The sequence below is a fragment of the Hemitrygon akajei genome, chromosome 1 (assembly GCF_048418815.1).
Source record: "Hemitrygon akajei chromosome 1, sHemAka1.3, whole genome shotgun sequence".
In the NCBI taxonomy this organism is placed as follows: Eukaryota; Metazoa; Chordata; class Chondrichthyes; order Myliobatiformes; family Dasyatidae; genus Hemitrygon; species Hemitrygon akajei.
Genome location: NC_133124.1, coordinates 188,003,086 through 188,021,129, shown reverse-complemented (window position 1 = coordinate 188,021,129; position 18,044 = coordinate 188,003,086). Strand labels below are relative to the sequence as shown.

General features: G+C 42.5%; 1 protein-coding gene across 4 annotated transcripts in view; it reads left to right on the top strand.

Annotated features, from left to right (window-relative positions):
- Positions 1-18,044, top strand: part of LOC140733384 (FHF complex subunit HOOK interacting protein 2A-like) — a 75,607-nt gene that overhangs the window by 13,149 nt on the left and 44,414 nt on the right. The window contains exons 1-4 of one of the 4 annotated variants that reach the window (XM_073056656.1): positions 2,482-2,618; positions 2,702-2,871; positions 3,255-3,359; positions 15,850-15,972. In XM_073056656.1, coding sequence (XP_072912757.1) covers positions 2,579-2,618; positions 2,702-2,871; positions 3,255-3,359; positions 15,850-15,972 — 438 coding nt within the window. In that variant the 5' untranslated portion in view covers positions 2,482-2,578. Of the gene's footprint in view, positions 1-2,481; positions 2,619-2,701; positions 2,872-3,254; positions 3,360-15,849; positions 15,973-18,044 lie in introns of those variants that run through there. The other 3 variants (XM_073056674.1, XM_073056646.1, XM_073056664.1) reach the window with 3 other exon arrangements.

Sequence of the window (18,044 nt, the reverse complement as noted above, 5' to 3'; positions counted from 1 at the left end):
ATACCTATCTAGCTCCTTCTTGAAAGCATCCAGAGAATTGGCCTCCACTACCTTCCGAGGCAGTGCATTCCAGACCCCCACAACTCTCTGGGAGAAGAAGTTTTTCCTTAACTCTGTCCTAAATGACCTACCCCTTATTCTCAAACCATGCCCTCTGGTACTGGACTCTCCCAGCATCTGGAACATATTTCCTGCCCCTATCTTGTCCAATCCCTTAATAATCTTATATGTTTCAATCAGATCCCCTCTCAATCTCCTTAATTCCAGCGTGTACAAGCCCAGTCTCTCTAACCTCTCTGCGTAAGACAGTCCAGACATCCCAGGAATTAACCTCGTGAATCTACGTTGCACTTCCTCTACAGTCAGGATGTCCTTCCTTAACCCTGGAGACCAAAACTGTACACAATACTCCAGGTGTGGTCTCACCAGGGCTCTGTACAAATGCAAGAGGATTTCCTTGCTCTTGTACTCAATTCCCTTTGTAATAAAGGCCAACATTCCATTAGCCTTCTTCACTGCCTGCTGCACTTGCTCATTCACCTTCAGTGACTGATGAACAAGGACTCCGAGATCTCTTTGTATTACTCCCTTACCCAACTCTATCCCGTTCAGATAATAATCTGCCTTCCTGTTCTTACTCCCAAAGTGGATAACCTCACACTTATTCACATTAAACGCCATCTGCCAAGTATCTGCCCACTCACCCAGCCTATCCAAGTCACCCTGAATTCTCCTAACATCCTCATCACATGTCACACTGCCACCCAGCTTAGTATCATCAGCAAATTTGCTGATGTTATTTTCTATGCCTTCATCCAAATCGTTAACGTAAATGGTAAACAGCTGTGGTCCCAATACCGAGCCCTGTGGCACCCCACTAGTCACCACCTGCCATTCCAAGAAACACCCATTCACCGCTACCCTTTGCTTTCTATCTGCCAACCAGCTTTCTATCCATGTCAATGCCTTCCCCCCGATGCCCTGAGCTTTGATTTTACCCACCAATCTTCTATGTGGGACCTTATCAAATGCCTTCTGAAAATCAAGGTACACTACATCCACTGGATCTCCCCCGTCTAACTTCCTGGTTACATCCTCGAAAAACTCCAACAGATTAGTCAAGCATGATTTACCCTTGGTAAATCCATGCTGGTTCGGCCCAATCCTATCACTGCTATCTAGATATGCCACTATTTCATCCTTAATAATGGACTCTAGCATCTTTCCCACCACCGATGTCAGGCTGACAGGTCGATAGTTCTCTGTTTTCTCCCTCCCTCCTTTCTTAAAAAGTGGGATAACATTAGCCATTCTCCAATCCTCAGGAACTGATCCTGAATCTAAGGAACATTGGAAAATGATTACCAATGCATCCGCAATTTCCAGGGCCACCTCCTTTAGTACCCTAGGGTGCAGACCATCTGGACCTGGGGATTTGTCAGCCTTCAGTCCCATCAGTCTTCTCATCACCGTTTCCTTCCGAATGTCAATCTGTTTCATTTCCTCTGTTACCCTATGTCCTTGGCCCATCCATACATCTGGGAGATTGCTTGTGTCTTCCTCAGTGAAAACAGATCTAAAGTACTCATTAAATTCTTCTGCCATTTCTCTGTTTCCCATAACAATTTCACCCAATTTATTCTTCAAGCAGTGATGGTTAAACTAACTGCCGACAATGATTTATCTTATCATTACAGCTCTTCTTGAATAATTGTAACACATTTGTTTTCTTCTAAACATTTGTCACATCAATCAGTGGTTAACAAAGGTTTAAGCATTTCTGTCAGGATCTCAGCAATTTGCTCCTTTTCCTCCTAAAGTGTCCTAAGATACATCTCATCAGGCCCTGGTCCTTATGTCTGCAGATAACAGGTAGAGTCAGGTGAGGAGGGAGATGAAAAGCAGATGGATCCCAATGGGGAGAGACGAGTATGGAGGTAGAAACGGGCTTGGGGAGTGGTAAATGGAGTCACAAGAAGCTGCAGATGCTAGTATCTGATAATAAGAAAGGTGATAAGTGGAATCAGATAAGGGAGTGATGATGGGTGATGGAACCAGTTGAGTGAAATTGGGTGAGGGAAAGAGACAGAAGGTACATGAAATATCAGTGTATCTCTCCCTTGTTTCTCTGACCTCCACATCCTCTCTGGTACCAATACCAATGAGAAGTATTCATTTAGGCTCCACTCATATTCCATGGCAACTAGCAGAGATTACTTCTTTGCTCTCTTCACCTAGTCCCTCACTTCTACTATACTTGTAAAAGACTTTAGGATTCTCCTTAATCTTCCCTCTTTTTCCTGATCAAATTCAAACCTTTGTGAGTCCAGGTTTTGCTTAACCTAACATCTTTGATTTTAACTCTTACAGAGACTTGCTGATTCTTAATCTTTCCACATCTTTCCACAGACAATTCTATTACTCACCCATCCTCATTCCCTAAGGTTGGGTACAGCACCTTTCTTAGTAGGGCTCTCTACATCCTGTTTCAAAAATACCTCAGAAGGTGAATAATATCCTGAAACAATAACTGGTTCCACCAAGCTTGGCTCAGCACTGTGTGTATTGTTTGCAGTACATGCTAATGACTTCAGTGCCTACTGTGTACCAGCGTCATGGTAAGATCAGTCACTGGAAGTGAACGAGTAGTTCCTGGTTATATGTAGCACTGAGACAAATTCAGCATTATCTTGTTTTCCAGATGAAAACCTCCCAGTGAGACAAACAGACATCCCATGGCACCTAAGGCAGATGGTGGATATACTTATTTACGAGGAGAAGCAGAGTGGATCAGGAGAGACAGGACCATGTATGGAATATTTCTTACAGCATAAGATACTGGAGACACTCTGTACTCTGGCCAAGGCTGGGGTAAGCAAAATTAGTAGCGAAGGAGAGACACAGACTATAAACGGGAGGAGGGAGGAATAGACGGTGCAGTGTTGGTGAGGACGTTTGGAGAATTAGAGGGAGCAACCGGTGTGAATGGGTAGGGCTGACGAGGTGCAGGTGGGATGAGGTGTGACTGGGAAGGTATGAGGTGACGAAAGAGGAGATGGATAGCAACGCTCAGTAGTAGGTGCGAGGGAGAGAATTCTGCTGGTGGGGGAAAAGATGGGGTGGTGGGGCTGGTTGGACTGTGGGTGCAGGAAGTCATATTCCTGAGCAAGGGTTGGAGCTGGCAGAATATGTTGGGAGTTGGTTCAGCATGAGCATCGTAGAATCCAAGATGAGCTATGTTTTCTTGTTCACAGTATCCCCCTGGCATGAAACAGCAGGTATTGGTCCTTGCCACCAAACTGCTAGGGCAAATTCAGCAGCCATTACTGCCTCATATCAATGTGCACCGGCCTGTCCAGGTGAGTCCAACACAATCCCCCCTTAACCAAGCACTTAATATTGACTTCTGTTTAGTATTTAGCCATTTTCTCTCACTCTTTGACGTGCCTGTGCGAGCTTGGGCAACGTGTGTCTGAAAGCTATTGCATTGCATCTGCTTTGACATTTGATCCTTGTCTAGCTGTGTCAGACCCGGAGCAGCACACGATGGAGTAAGCCACAGGGAAACAGTAGTCCAAGGAAGAGGAGGCAAGATACTCGTCGTGATGCTGGGAAATGCACAGCAAGTCATGCATAGATGATAACAGTTCAAAAAACAGAAAGCATTCACATGAGATCGGTCTAGAGGAGTTATTATTCCAATGACAACAAGGTTTCGCTGTCAGATGAACTCAATTCCTTTTACGCTTGCTTTGACCAACAGAACGTGGAGGCACCTTCATGAACCCCCACAGCTCCCAATAACCCTGTGATTTTAGACTCTGGTCTGAGAGCAGCTTTTGGGAGAGTGAATCCACAAAAAGCATCTGGCTCGATGGCGTTCCCAGCTGAGTACTGAAGACCTGTGCTAATCAACTGGCTGAGGTGTTTAATCACATCTTCAGCCACTTGCTTCAGCATTCCGAGGTACCCAGCTGCTTCAAGCTTCCATTGTATCAGTGCCCAAGAAGAATATGGTAACCCACCTTAATAGCTATCATCCAGTAGCACCGACATTGGTCATGAAGCATATTGACTCCTGCCTGTAGAGGGACCAGGATCCACTCCAATTTGCTATCAGCACAAAAGATCAACAGCAGATGTCATTTCATTAGCCCATCATTTGGCACTGGAGCATATGTCACGATGCTCGTTACTGGCTACAGTTCAGCATTCAACACTATCATCCCCTGAACCCCCATCACCAAGCTCCAAAACCTGGGCCTTGATACTTCCCTGTGCAACTTGATCCTCACTGGCAGATCTCAGTGAGAGCGGATTGGCAACACCTTCTCCTCCACACTCACCATCAGCCCAGGTGCACTACAAGACTGTGTGCTTAGACGAATCAAAGACAAACCAGCATATAGGTGGGCGATTTTGAATCTGCTTGTGTTCAATATTGAAAGTAAATTTATTATCAAAGTTCATATATGTCACCATATATTTCCCTGAGATTCATTTTCTTGTGAGCATTCACAGTAAATACAAAGAAACACAATAGAATCAATGAAACTGCATACATAGATGGACAAACAACAAATGTGCAGAAGAAATTGAGAAAACACAAAAAAAAGAAAAATAATAAATAAATTGTGTGCGTGTGTGTGTGTGTTTTTATTATATATATCGAGAACATGAGTTGTAAACTCCTTGAAAGTAAGTCCATAGTTTATGGAATCAGTTCAGTGTTAGTTGGGTGAAGTTATCCTGCTTCAGGAGCCTGATGGTTGAGGGGTAATAACTGTTCTTGAACCTGGTATAGTGGGACCTAAGGCTCCTGTATTTTCCTCCCTGCTGGCAGCAGCAAAAGAGAGCGTAGCCTGGATGGAGGGGTTTCAGATGTCATGCCGAATCTTCACAAACTTTGAAGGAAGTAGAGGTGCTTTCTTCTTAATTGCACCTGTGTGCTGGGCCCTGGACAGGTCCTCTGAAGTGATACCACTGAAGAATTTAAACATTCTGATCCTCTAAACCTCTGATCCCCCAATGAGGACTGGCTCATGGACCTCCTTCCTCCTTCCTCCTTCAATAATCATCTCCTTGGTTTGCTGACATTGAGTGAGAGGTTGGCATTGACACCTCACTCAGCCACATCTTCAACGTCTCTCCTATATACTGATTCATCACCACCTTTGATTCGGCCAACAACAGTGTTGTCTTCAGCAAATTTAAATATGACATTGGAGCTGTATTTAACCTCAGTTTGGATCCCATAACCTGCCTATAGGTCGTAGAGGTGCCATCATCTGTCTTGGACTGGTGAGGCCCGGCTGTGTTTATCCCTCTCCAGACCAGACCAAAGCTGAAGACCTCCAACTCGGTGCCTCACTCTGGTCTCGAACACATGGCTGTTGTTCTACGGGGAACTCATCCGCCCTGGCCGGTGACTTTGCCGACAAGGTCCTTCGCCCAGTGGTGCCATGTTAACACCACCTCCTCACGTCGTTTAGCCTGCCAGCTGAAGCAGTGCACCAGTATGTGCCACTTGGAGGCAGACATGAGAAATTTGCCGTCAACGGCATCTCTTCCATTTCACACACGTCTGCTCTTACCCCATCCTCCCACCACCCGACCAGGGATAGGGTTCCTTTTGTCCTCCCCTACCACCAGCACATAATTCTCCGAAACTTCCGTCACCTCCAATGGGATCCCACCACAAAGCACAGCTTTCCCTCCCCCACCTCCACTTTCTGCTTTCTGCAACACCCTTGTCCATTCATCACTCCCCACTGATCTCCCTCCTTGCAAGCAGAACAAATGCTACACCTGCTCCCTCACTACCATCCAGGGCTCTAAACATTCCTTCCAGGTGAGGCAACACTTCACCTGTGAGTCTATTGGGGTCATCTACTGTGTTCGGTGCTCCTGGTGTGGCCTCCTGTACATCGGTGAGGCCAACGTAGATTGAGAGACCACTTCACCGAGCATCTACGTTCCATCTGCCAGTGGCCACTCATTTTAATTCCACTTCCCTTTCTCATTCCAATATGTCCATCCATGGCCTCCTCCACTGTTGTGATGAGGCCACACTTAGATTGGAGGAACAACACCTTATATTCCGTTTGGGTAGCCTCCAACCTGATGGCATGAACATCGATTTCTCAAACTTCCAGTAATACCCTTCAAACTCCCCCCTCCTTCTCCATTTCCCATCCCCTTTTCCTTCTCTTACCTCATCTCATCAATCAACTTACCAGTTTTTTACTTCATCCCTTACTACCCCCGATGGGGCATATTTCTCGAGGTCTGTGTCTGCTCCATTTGTGGCATCCAGTTGGTCCATTCAAAGCAGTCTTGAAGCATATAGATTACCTCATTAGGCCATACAGTGATGGACCTCCTGACTGGTTTCTCCATTTTCAGCAGTGGTGTGTATGCTGCAATTAACCTTATGGAGATGAGTGAACTCGGCCTTTTCTCCTTGGAGCAACGGAGGATGAGAGGTGACCTGATAGAGGTGTATAAGATGATGGGAGGCATTGACTGTGTGGATAACCAGAGGCTTTTTCCCAGGGCTGAAATGGCTTACAGGAGGGGCATAGTTTTAAGGTGCTTGGAAGTAGGTACAGGGGGGATGTCAGGGGTAAGTTTTTCACGCAGAGAGTGGTAGGTGTCTGGAATACATTTCCAGTGACAGTGGTGGAGGCAGATACAATTGGGTCTTTTAAGAGTCTCGTAGATAGGACATGGAGCTTAGAAAAATAGAAGGCTATGCAGTAGGGTCATTCTAGGCAGATTCTAGAGTAGGTTACATGGTTGGCACAATATTGTGGACCGAAGATGTAGAATGCTGTAGATCTTTATGTTCTATGTGTCAAGATAAGGGTGTGGGATGACTTTGTAAGTACCACATCTGTTTTTTTCCCTAGTGGCTGTGGTGCCATATTAATAGAATTTGGGTAAAATCTCCAGCAAGTTAACATGATTGAAATCTTCTGTAGTTATGAAGAAATTGTGTGGATGCTTGTTTTGAAGAAAGCTCTCCCAGTGCATCCTTGGCATTTGCACTCGGGGAGGGTGGGGGGTGGTTGTAGGCAGCAGTGATACAAACAACAGGAAACTCCCTGAGCAGGTAATGGGGCCGACATTTAATTGTAAGATGCTTAATTTCCTCAGAGCAGTGACTGCTAACGACGCGCAAGGACTCCTTACAACTCATGTTCTCAGTATTATTTTTGCACAGTTTGTCTTATTTTGCACATTGGTTGTTTGTCAGTCTTTATTTATTACAGTTTTTCATGAATTCTGTTGTATTTCTTTTCCTATAAATATCTGAAAGAAAAGTAAATCTCTAAGTAGTATATAGTAGCATATGCGTACTTTGATACTAAATTTTATTCTGAACTTTGAACGACTGAATCGTCACTGATACCTGATATCCAAAGGCATGGATAGGTGACTTGCAATTCTGGAACTCAGATCTGAGATGAGGAGCCATGGTAGTAGATGTTTCTTGAGTTTCTGGTACATTTAAGGTGCTGAGGTCTGAGAGAGAATGCAATGGGAGTGGAACAGAAAATTAAAGTGGTTGCAGCAGGACAAGACAAGTGGAAAGAATATCTGGCAGTGAAAAGGCTTCCATGGTTTAGGTGTATGGTGGAGAGAGGTACAAAGACCTAGGGACTGTGGATCATCACTGAAGGCATGCACCAAAGGCTGATCCAAATATGCTTTCCCACTTGCCGCACTGACCACCTCAGTTCCAGCCTACAGACCATGGTGTTGTATTGTACTCCAATACCCTTCTGCAGTGTCAGTGGGGGTAGTGGATGAGAGCTTGGTTAGAAGTGTGGGGGTTATTCTGTTTAGCCTCCTTCCATTGCCTCGGTGATACCCTTTTACTACTTTCCACATTGTTATCTCTTATCTCATTGTTATCATTGTTATCAATATCATTGTTATCTGTTATCTCCTTCTGCTCCATTGGGAAGTCCTTTGCCAACAGCATTGGGGAGCTTTGTGATTGTCCATGGTCATCACAGTCAGTTGTTTAGCAGTTTCAGTGAACAGGTGCATTAACTCTTTCCACAGTTTTCCACACCTTCACATTCAAAAACCCTGTTCACATTTATATTGTTCATATGGGTGTTAGGGATTTTAGGAAAGCAATGGACAAGTCACTCATGGTAGATTCATTAAAAAGATTAAGATGCATGGGATCCAGGGTGGTCCGATGTTTTGGCTTCAGAATCAGCTTTAATGTTCATATGTTGTGAATATATATATATGTATATAAAGTTGAATTAAAGAAATAGTGCAAAAAGAGGGGGAAAAGTGGGCAAGATAGTGTTCGTGGGTTCATTGTCCATTTAGAAATCTGATGGCAGAGGGGAAGAAGCTATTCCTGAATTGTTGAGCATGTGCCTTCAGGTTCCTGTAACTCAGAGGATACAGCAATATATCGATCCTTTGCAGAAATGGGTGGAGAATGGGCAGAGCTTAATCCAGCCAAGAGTGAAGTGTTGCATATCAGGAGATCAAATGTAAAGGGGCAGTACACTGTTAATGGCAAGACTCGTAACTTTGTTAATATAAAGTTGTATCTTGGTAACCAAGTCCCTGAAAGTGGCCACACAAGATGAGAGAATGATAAGTAAGCATATGGTATGCTTTGCTTTGATAGCATTGGACAATTTTTTTCCCGAAGTATTGCTTCCTCAGGAATTTTAATCGTTTATGATAGACTACCTGAAGCTGAACACATATACAAATTTAGACTACTTGTATCATGTAGGAATTGGGAGAAACAAGTAACTTTATTGAAAATGATGCATTTAATTGCATATTGGTACTGACAACTAATAGTTCAACTAAGGTAGAAAATGTTTCGTTGATGATTTTCATTTGTACTCAGTGACATCTTGCTGAAGTATCCAACAATAATCAGCCAGCATCGATGCATTCCAGTTGCCTTTATATCGTTTCTCCATGACTGCAATGTCCTGGTGAAACCTCTCACCGTGCTTGTCACTGACAGCCCAGTATTTGCAGGGAAGAAGTCTAAATGGGAATGCAGAAAATGAACCTTTGCACTTGATGGTTTTGTGCGCTTGCAGCATGTTGTCAACCAGCTGCACGTAATTTTGTGTCTGTAATTGCCAAGACAATTCTCTACAACATCCTTCAATCCCTTCCGTGCAGTTTTCTCTGGTCCCACCAGTAGTTCTTCGATTTGCCTGTCATTAATGACCTTTTTGATTTGTGGACCGACAAAAATGCCTTGATTTATCTTGGCATCAGTTATGCTGACTTGAATTATGAATTGAAATAACAAATATAGGCAATTTCAAAAAATAATGAAATAGGAAATTTCATGCAGATTATCATGATCAGCAGCCCAAAATCTGTAAGATACACCCAAAAGTATTCAGGAAGCAAGACCTTTGTTGTCCAGTGTAGTCTGGGGGTTGTGTTGCAGTTTAGAACACTTCAGGTTAGGCTACATCTGGAGTAATGCATTCATTTCTGATTGCCCGTTTATCGGAAGGATATGGAGGTTTTGGAGACAGTGCCGAAGACGTTTAATGGGACGCTGACTAGATTAGAGGGCATGTGCGATAAGGAGAGTTTGGAAAATTTTTGATTTGTCTTTAGTGGGGGAGGCTCAGAGGAGACCTGATAGAAGTTTATAAAATGATGTAAGGCATGGATAGAGTAAAGAGTTGACATGTTTTCCTAGACTCAAAATGGGTAATACTAGAGGGCGTGTGCTTAAGGTGAGAGTTTGTAAATTTAAGGGAGAGGTATTGGGCAGGGCAGTTCTTTTTTGCATACGATTGTGGGTGCCTGAAATGCGCTGCCAGGAATGGTGGTGGAGACAAATATGAGAGAGCATTTAAGAAGCTCTTTGAAAGGAATTTGACTATGCAGAGAAAGGAGGGATCTGGCCCATGTGCAGGCAGAAAAAGTTAGTGTAATCACACATCGTTAGCTTAGGACAACATCATAGACCGACAATTTGAGATGTTACTAAATTTCATAGAACATAGAAGAATACAGCACAGGAACGTGCCCTTCGGCCCACAGAGTTGTGCCAAACTATCGAAAAGTAAATTTTAAAAAAAACTAATCTCTCCTATCCCATATCCCTTAACTTTCCTTACATCCATGTCCTTTAAAAGCTTCTAATGAATTTGCATCTACCACTATACCAGGCATCCATCACTCTGAGTAAAAAAACCTACCCCTCACTTCCCCTTTGAACCTACCTCCTCTCACCTTCAATGCATGTATTCAAGGACATTTTTAAGCTCTTACTGCTACAGTTGGAAGTCCCCACCTTTAAAAGGGCAACAATTATATCAATGCCCAAGAAGAGTGGTGTGAGCTGCATTAACGCCTATCACCCAGTAGCACTCACAACTATGGTGATGAAATGCTTTGAGAGGTTGGTCATGGCTAGAATCAACTCCTGCCTCAGCAAGGACCTGGACCCACTGCAATTTGCCTATCACTATAATAGGTCTATGGTAGATGCAATCTAAATGGCTCTTCACATGGCTTTAGACCACCTGGACAATACAGGATGCTGTTTATTGACTATAGTTCAGCATTTAATGCCATCATTCTTACATTGCTGATCGATAACCTACAGAACCTGGACCTCTGCAATTGGATCCTCGACTTCCTATCCGGAAGACCACAATCTGTGCGGATTGGTAATAATATCCTTTCCTCACTGACAATCAACACTGGCACACCTCAGGGACGTGTGCTTAGTCCACTGCTCTACTCTCTCTATACCAATGATTGTGTGGCTAGGCATAGCTCAAATGCCATCTATAAATTTGCTGATGATACCACCATTGTTGGCAGAACTTCAGATGGTGACAAGAGGGAGTACAGGAGCAAGATATACCAGCTGGTTGAGTGGTGTCACAGCAACAATCTTGCACTCAATGTTAGTAAGACCAAAGAGCTGATTGTGGACTTCAGAAAGGGTAGGATGGGGGAACACAAATCAATCCTTGTAAAGGGATCAGAAGTGGAGAGAGTGAGCAATTACAAATCTCTGAAAATCTAGCCTGGACACAACATATCAATGCAGCTATAAAGAAGGCATGAGGATAGCTATATTTCATTAGGGTACTGTGGAGAGCGTTCTAACAGGCTGCAACACTGTCTGGTATGGTGGGGGTAGAGGGGTTGTGCACAGGGTCAAAAGAAGCTACAGAAAGTTGTAAAATTAGTCAGTTCCATCATAGATACAAGCCTCCATAGTTTCCAAGACATCCTCAAGGAGTGGTACCTCAGAAAGGTGGCATCCATCGTTAAGGATCCCCACCACCCAGGACATGCCCTCTTCTCACTTTTACCATACAGAAGCCTGAAGGCACACACTCAGCTATTCAGAAACAGCTTCTTCCCCTCTGTGATCTGATTCCTAAATGGACATTGAATCCATGAACACTACCTCACTTCTTAAAATTATTTTTGTTTTTGCATTATTTTTAATTCAACTATTTAATATACGTGTATGTGTATAAATATATATATATATATATATATATATATGAGGCATGAGGATAGCTATATTTCATTAGGGTACTGTGGAGAGCGTTCTAACAGGCTGCAACACTGTCTGGTATGGTGGGGGTAGAGGGGTTGTGCACAGGGTCAAAAGATATATATATATATATATACACACACACATATATTAAATAGTTGAATTACTGCAATTAATTAATTATAATATTATAATTAATTATATTATCACATATTGCATTGCACTCCTTTCACTAAGTTAACAAATTTCACGACATATGCCGGTGATATTAAACCTGATTCTGATGCCCACTGGTATTAGACATTTTCTCCCCTGAGAAAAAGATACTCCCTGTCTACTCTATCTGTGCCTCTCATAATCTTATAAACCTCTATCAGATCTCCCCTCAGTCTCTGACGCTCCGGAGAAGAAAACCCAAGTTTGTCCACCCTCTCATGATAGCTCACCCCCTCTCAACCGAGCAGCATCCTGGTAAAAATCTTCTGCACCATTTCCAAAGCCTCAACATTCTTCCTATAGTGGAGCGACAGAACTGTACGCAATACTGTAGATGTGGCATAATCAGAGTTCTATAAAGTTTCAACATAACCTCTTGACTTCTGAACTTAATGCTTCGACTAATAAAAACAAGCATTGCATAAGCTTTCTAACTACCTTATTGACCTGTGTAGCCACTTTCAAGGAGATGTGAACTTGGATCCCAAGATCTCTCTGCTCAGCAACACTGATAAGGACCTTGCCCTTAATGGCATACTGTCGCTTTTGTATTTACCCTATCAAAGTGCAACACCTCACATTTATCTGGGTTAATCTCCATATGCCATTTCTCTGACCATATCTGCATTTGATCTATATCATGCTGTATTCTTTGTCAGTCTCTTACAGTATCCACAACTGCACCAGTCTTGATATCATCTGCATACTTAACAAACCCACACCTTGCCCTACTGTCCTGTTTATTATTTATTGTAATGCCTGCACTGTTTTTGTGCACTTTATGCAGTCCAGTGTAAGTCTGTTGTCTAGTATAGCTTTCTCTGTTTTTTTTAATAACGTAGTTCAATCTAGTTTTTTGTACTGTGTCATGTAAACCATGGTCCTGAGAAACGTTGTCTCATTTTTACTATGCACTGTACCAGCAGTTGTGGTCGAAATGACAATAAAAGTTGACTTGACTTGACTTGACATTTTCATCCATGTCATTCATATACATCACAAACAGCAGAGGTCCCAGCAAGATCCCTATGGAACTTCACAAATACAGACCTCCAGCTAGTTCTGAAGCCAAACGCAATTCGCTACGGACCCTATGCATCCTAATCTTCTGGATTAGCCTCCCATAAGGGATTTTGTCAAACACCTTACTAAAATCCACAAATCAATCCTTGTAAAGGGATCAGAAGTGGAGAGAGTGAGCAATTACAAATCTCTGAAAATCTAGCCTGGACACAACATATCAATGCAGCTATAAAGAAGGCTTGAAAATTGCTCTTTTTCATTAGGGTACCATGGAGAGCATTCTGCCAGGCTGCATTACGATCTGGTATGGTGGGGTGGAGGGGGGGTGTGCTACTGCACAGGGTCGAAAGAATTTACAGAAAGTTGTAAAATTAGTCAGTTCCATCATAGATACAAGCCTCCATAGTTTCCAAGACATCCTCAAGGAGTGGTACCTCAGAAAGGTGGCATCCATCACTAAGGATCCCCACCACCCAGGACATGCCCTCTTCTCACTTTTACCATACAGAAGCCTGAAGGCACACACTCAGCGATTCAGAAACAGCTTCTTCCCCTCTGCCACCTGATTCCCAAATGAGCCTTGAACCTATGAACGCTACCTAACTTTTTAAAATTATTTCTGTTTTTGCACTATTTTTAATTCAACTATCTAATATACGTGTGTGTGTATGTATTTTTTATTTTATATATATATATGCACACACACGTATATTAGATAGTTGAATTAAAAATAGTGCAAAAACAAATAATTTTCAAAAGTTAGGTAGTGTTCATAGGTTCAAACACACACACACACACGTATATTAAATAATTAAATTACAGCAATTAGTTAATTATATCATCACATATTGCATTGCACTCCTTTCGCTAAGTTAACAAATTTCACGACATATGCCGGTGATATTAAACCTGATTCTGATGCCCACTGGTATTAGACATTTTCTCCCCTGAGAAAAAGATACTCCCTGTCTACTCTATCTGTGCCTCTCATAATCTTATAAACCTCTATCAGATCTCCCCTCAGTCTCTGACGCTCCGGAGAAGAAAACCCAAGTTTGTCCACCCTCTCATGATAGCTCACCCCCTCTCAACCGAGCAGCATCCTGGTAAAAATCTTCTGCACCATTTCCAAAGCCTCAACATTCTTCCTATAGTGGAGCGACAGAACTGTACGCAATACTGTAGATGTGGCATAACCAGAGTTCTATAAAGTTTCAACATAACCTCTTGACTTCTGAACTCAATGCTTCGACTAATAAAAACAAGCATTGCATAAGCTTTCTAACTACCTTATTGACCTGTGTAGCCACTTTCAAGGAGATGTGAACTTGGATTCCAAGATCTCTCTGCTCAGCAACACTGATAAGGACCTTGCCCTTAATGGTGTACTGTCACTTTGTATTTAGCCTATCAAGGTGCAACACCTCACATTTATCTGGGTTAATCTCCATCTGTCATTTCTCTGCCCATATCTGCAATTGACCTATATCATGCTGTATTCTTTGTCAGTCTCTTACAGTATCCACAACTGCACCAGTCTTGATATCGTCTGCATACTTACAAACCCACACATCGACATTTTCATCCATGTCATTCATATACATCACAAACAGCAGAGGTCCCAGCAAGATCCCTATGGAACTCCACAAATACAGACCTCCAGCTCGAATAAGCCCCTTCGTTCACTACCCTCTATCTTCTACATATAAGCTAGTTCTGAAGCCAAACTCAATTCGCTAAGGACCCTATGCATCCTAATCTTCTGGATTAGCCTCCCATAAGGGATTTTGTCAAACACCTTACTAAAATCCATGTAGACAACATCCACTGTTCTTCCTCCATCAATCTCTTTCGTCACCTTGTCAAAAAACTCAAGCATGTTGGTAAGACATGACTTGCCCCGCACAAAACCATACCGACTCTCCCTAATTAGGCCATGGGTTTCCAAACTCTTATATATCCTATCTCTAAGATAGCTGTGATATAATCCCTGATCAGTAGTGCAACTCCCCCCCTCCCTTTTACCTCCATCTTAGTCTGTTCTAAAACTTCAAAAACCTGGTTCATTAATCATTCATTCTTGCCCCTCTTTCAACCAAGTCTCAGTAATGGTCACAACATCGTAGTTACATGCGCTGCTCTTAAATTCATCTCCCATAGCCATAATACTCCTGGCATTAAGATATACACACTTCAAGCTGTCCATCCCATCATACCTGTTATTTTGATTTTGCTTATCATCATGCCCTGACATCTACCTTCCTGTCTAATACTTCACTTACTGACCTGGTGTTCCAATAAGACAGACATATTTTATTGATCCCGAGGGAAAATGGGTTTTGTTACAGTCACACCAACCAAGAATAGTATAGAAATAAAGCAATATAAAACCATAAATAATTAAATAATAATAAGTAAATAATGCCAAGTGGAAATTAGTCCAGGACCAGCCTATTGGCTCAAAATGTCTGACACTCTGAGGGAGGAGTTGTAAAGTTTGATGGCCACAGGCAGGAATGACTTCCTATGACGCTCAGTGTTGCATCTCGGTGGAATGAGTCTCTGGCTGAATGTACTCCTGTGCCTAACCAGTACATTATGGAGTGGATGGGAGACATTGTCCAAGATGGCATGCAACTTGGACAGCATCCTCTTTTCAGACACCACCGTCAGAGAGTCCAGTTCCACCCCCACAACATCACTGGCCTTACGAATGAGTTTGTTGATTCTGTTGGTGTCTGCTACCCTCAGTCTGCTGCCCCAGCACACAACAGCAAACATGGTAGCACGGGCCACCACAGACTCGTAGAACATCCTCAGCATCGTCCGGCAGATGTTAAAGGACCTCAGTCTCCTCAGGAACTAGAGATGGTTCTGACCCTTCTTGTAGACAGCCTCAGTTTTGCAACCAGTCACTTGCAAAACTAGTCTCAACCTTCCCGACTAGCATTAGCAAAGCTCCCGGCCAGGATATTTCCATAAATGTAAAGTTTTAAAGTGGCGATTGCTTAGGAACAACTTTCCGTGTAGCTAATCTGCATGTTTGATGTCTGTTCTGATAGAAATTGATCTGCTTGTGTGGTGTGGACTCTGCATCCAGAACAGAAAAAGAGGAAGTACACTTCCTAACCATGGTCTGTACAAAACTAAAGCAGCATCCTTACCTGATCAACTTCTTCATCGAGGTAGGCTGAGTTCCACCTATGTGCAGCTCCTTTTGCGGTTCGTGTATAGTAAACCGAAATCGGTTATTGTTTTAGTATTGTCACGCGTAAAACACATGAGAACCATTGTTTTGTGTGCCATCATATAGATCATTTCACATCAGTACATTAATGAAGTACAAGTGAAAAAGAGTAACAGAATACAGAATACACTTTACGATTACAGAGAAAATACAGTCCAGGTAGACAATAAGGTGCAAGGCCATGACAAGATAGATTGTGAGGTCAAGAGTTGACATTTACATCGCTTTTGGTATTGCAAAGGTATTTGAGGCCCAAGTCAGGAAGGATGTCTTTTACTGTTTAACGGATTTAACCATAAGCCTGATTGAAGCTGTAGCTATCAAGGGCTCTGTTATCAAGAGTATAGGCGTGCTTCTACTTACAGAGTCTTACAACGTTGGGGGATGTAAGTTAACTGAAATGTCCCTATCTATCAAGTGTCAGACAAAAATCTGCAGGTGGCAGCATAGACTCACATTCTTCTACCCTTCTGTGCATCAAAGGTCCTTTAAGATTTTGGAAAACTTTTGTTTTGCGAGGTTAAAAACATTGTGTGCCAAGTGGGTAAATAGCACTTTTACTGTACTGACATGCAGAGTCTAGGGCTAGAGAGGGAAACACCTCAATCAGATCTACCCAAGATTGAGCATTTCCTTGCTGATCCGCTCAGAGCTTTTATATCCTCTCAATCTGTTGTTCAGTTATAATATGTGAACACAAGAAGCATATTAAATCAGCTGGAGAGCTTCAACCACAACTTACCACTATGATGTCTTGTCACTAATAGAGATAGGGAAGAGAGGGAGTGGTCACATTGATTATGGAAAATATTGCATTGCAGGAACCCTGAACAATCAAGTACAGTATCTAACTGTTTAAAGTTCAGTGGAAGTACAACTACATTACAGGGATAATTTATTGGTCTGCCTCCTGGTGGAAAAAATATTAAAGAGTAAGTTTGTACAGATATTGCTGCAAGATTTTCGGAGATTTCACTGTCTAAAAATAGATTGGAATCAGAGTTGCAAAACAGGCAGAGAAGATGTGTGTGTTGTTTGCATCTGTAGTTTCTTGTTTTTGTCATCTCTCTCCTGAAGAGAATGGTGGCATTGTCTTTGGAATACAGAGTTAGGAGGTAAAAGGGTATCAACAAAGTAGAAAGAGAAAAACTGTTTCCTTTGACTAAGGGTTAAGAATTAGAGGATGTAGAATACTAAAAGAGCAGAGTGACATTCACAGTAATCTTTGAATGTTTGGGTTCTGGATTGTGCAGTTGTAACAGTGAAGATAAATTCAATTCACTAAGTAGCTAAATGACTCTGGAAAGAAGGAATTTGAAGGGTTATGGGAAGAGGATGAGGGAGAATGTCTAATTGGATTTATTTTACAGTAGAATTAGTATGGACCTGATGGACTGAACAGGCTCCTTTGGAGCTGTAAGCATTCTGTTATTCTCTTCATTCCTAAATCTTTTCCTATTCTCACTTAGAGATCTTCTCGGCCCTCTCCTCCCCTGCCCTTTTCATGCCCTGCTTTCTCATTCCATTAATGTTATCAGTGAAATGAAAGGGCTAACATTTCATGCCTTGTGAGATGTGGGATCTCTACCCAACTATGGCTAGAATCTGCAGGTTAAGTTAGGAGCCTGAATCAAAGGCTGAAATTTTTTTTTTAATCTGAAGATTCTGGAAATCTGAAATAAAACAAAGCATTCTAAAAAAAGTCAGGTATCAGTTTATGTTTCAGGTCCAGAGCATTGACCAGAATTGGGAAAGAGAGAATAAGTTAGTGAAAATAGGGGAAATGGGTAGGACTAAACAGGTATCTCTGGGTTAAGAACAAATGAGTAAGTATGGCAGTTAGGTTCAGATTATGCTTCTATACCTGTGTAATATGTTGCTATTAGTAAGAGCATAGATCAAGCCTAGCAGGGCATGGCTAGTAGGCATATGCCCAAGTGGGACATGCTCAGCAGGCCAAGTAGTACAAATAGAAAGAGAAAAACCAGGCAGAAGCGGCCAGTTCTGAAA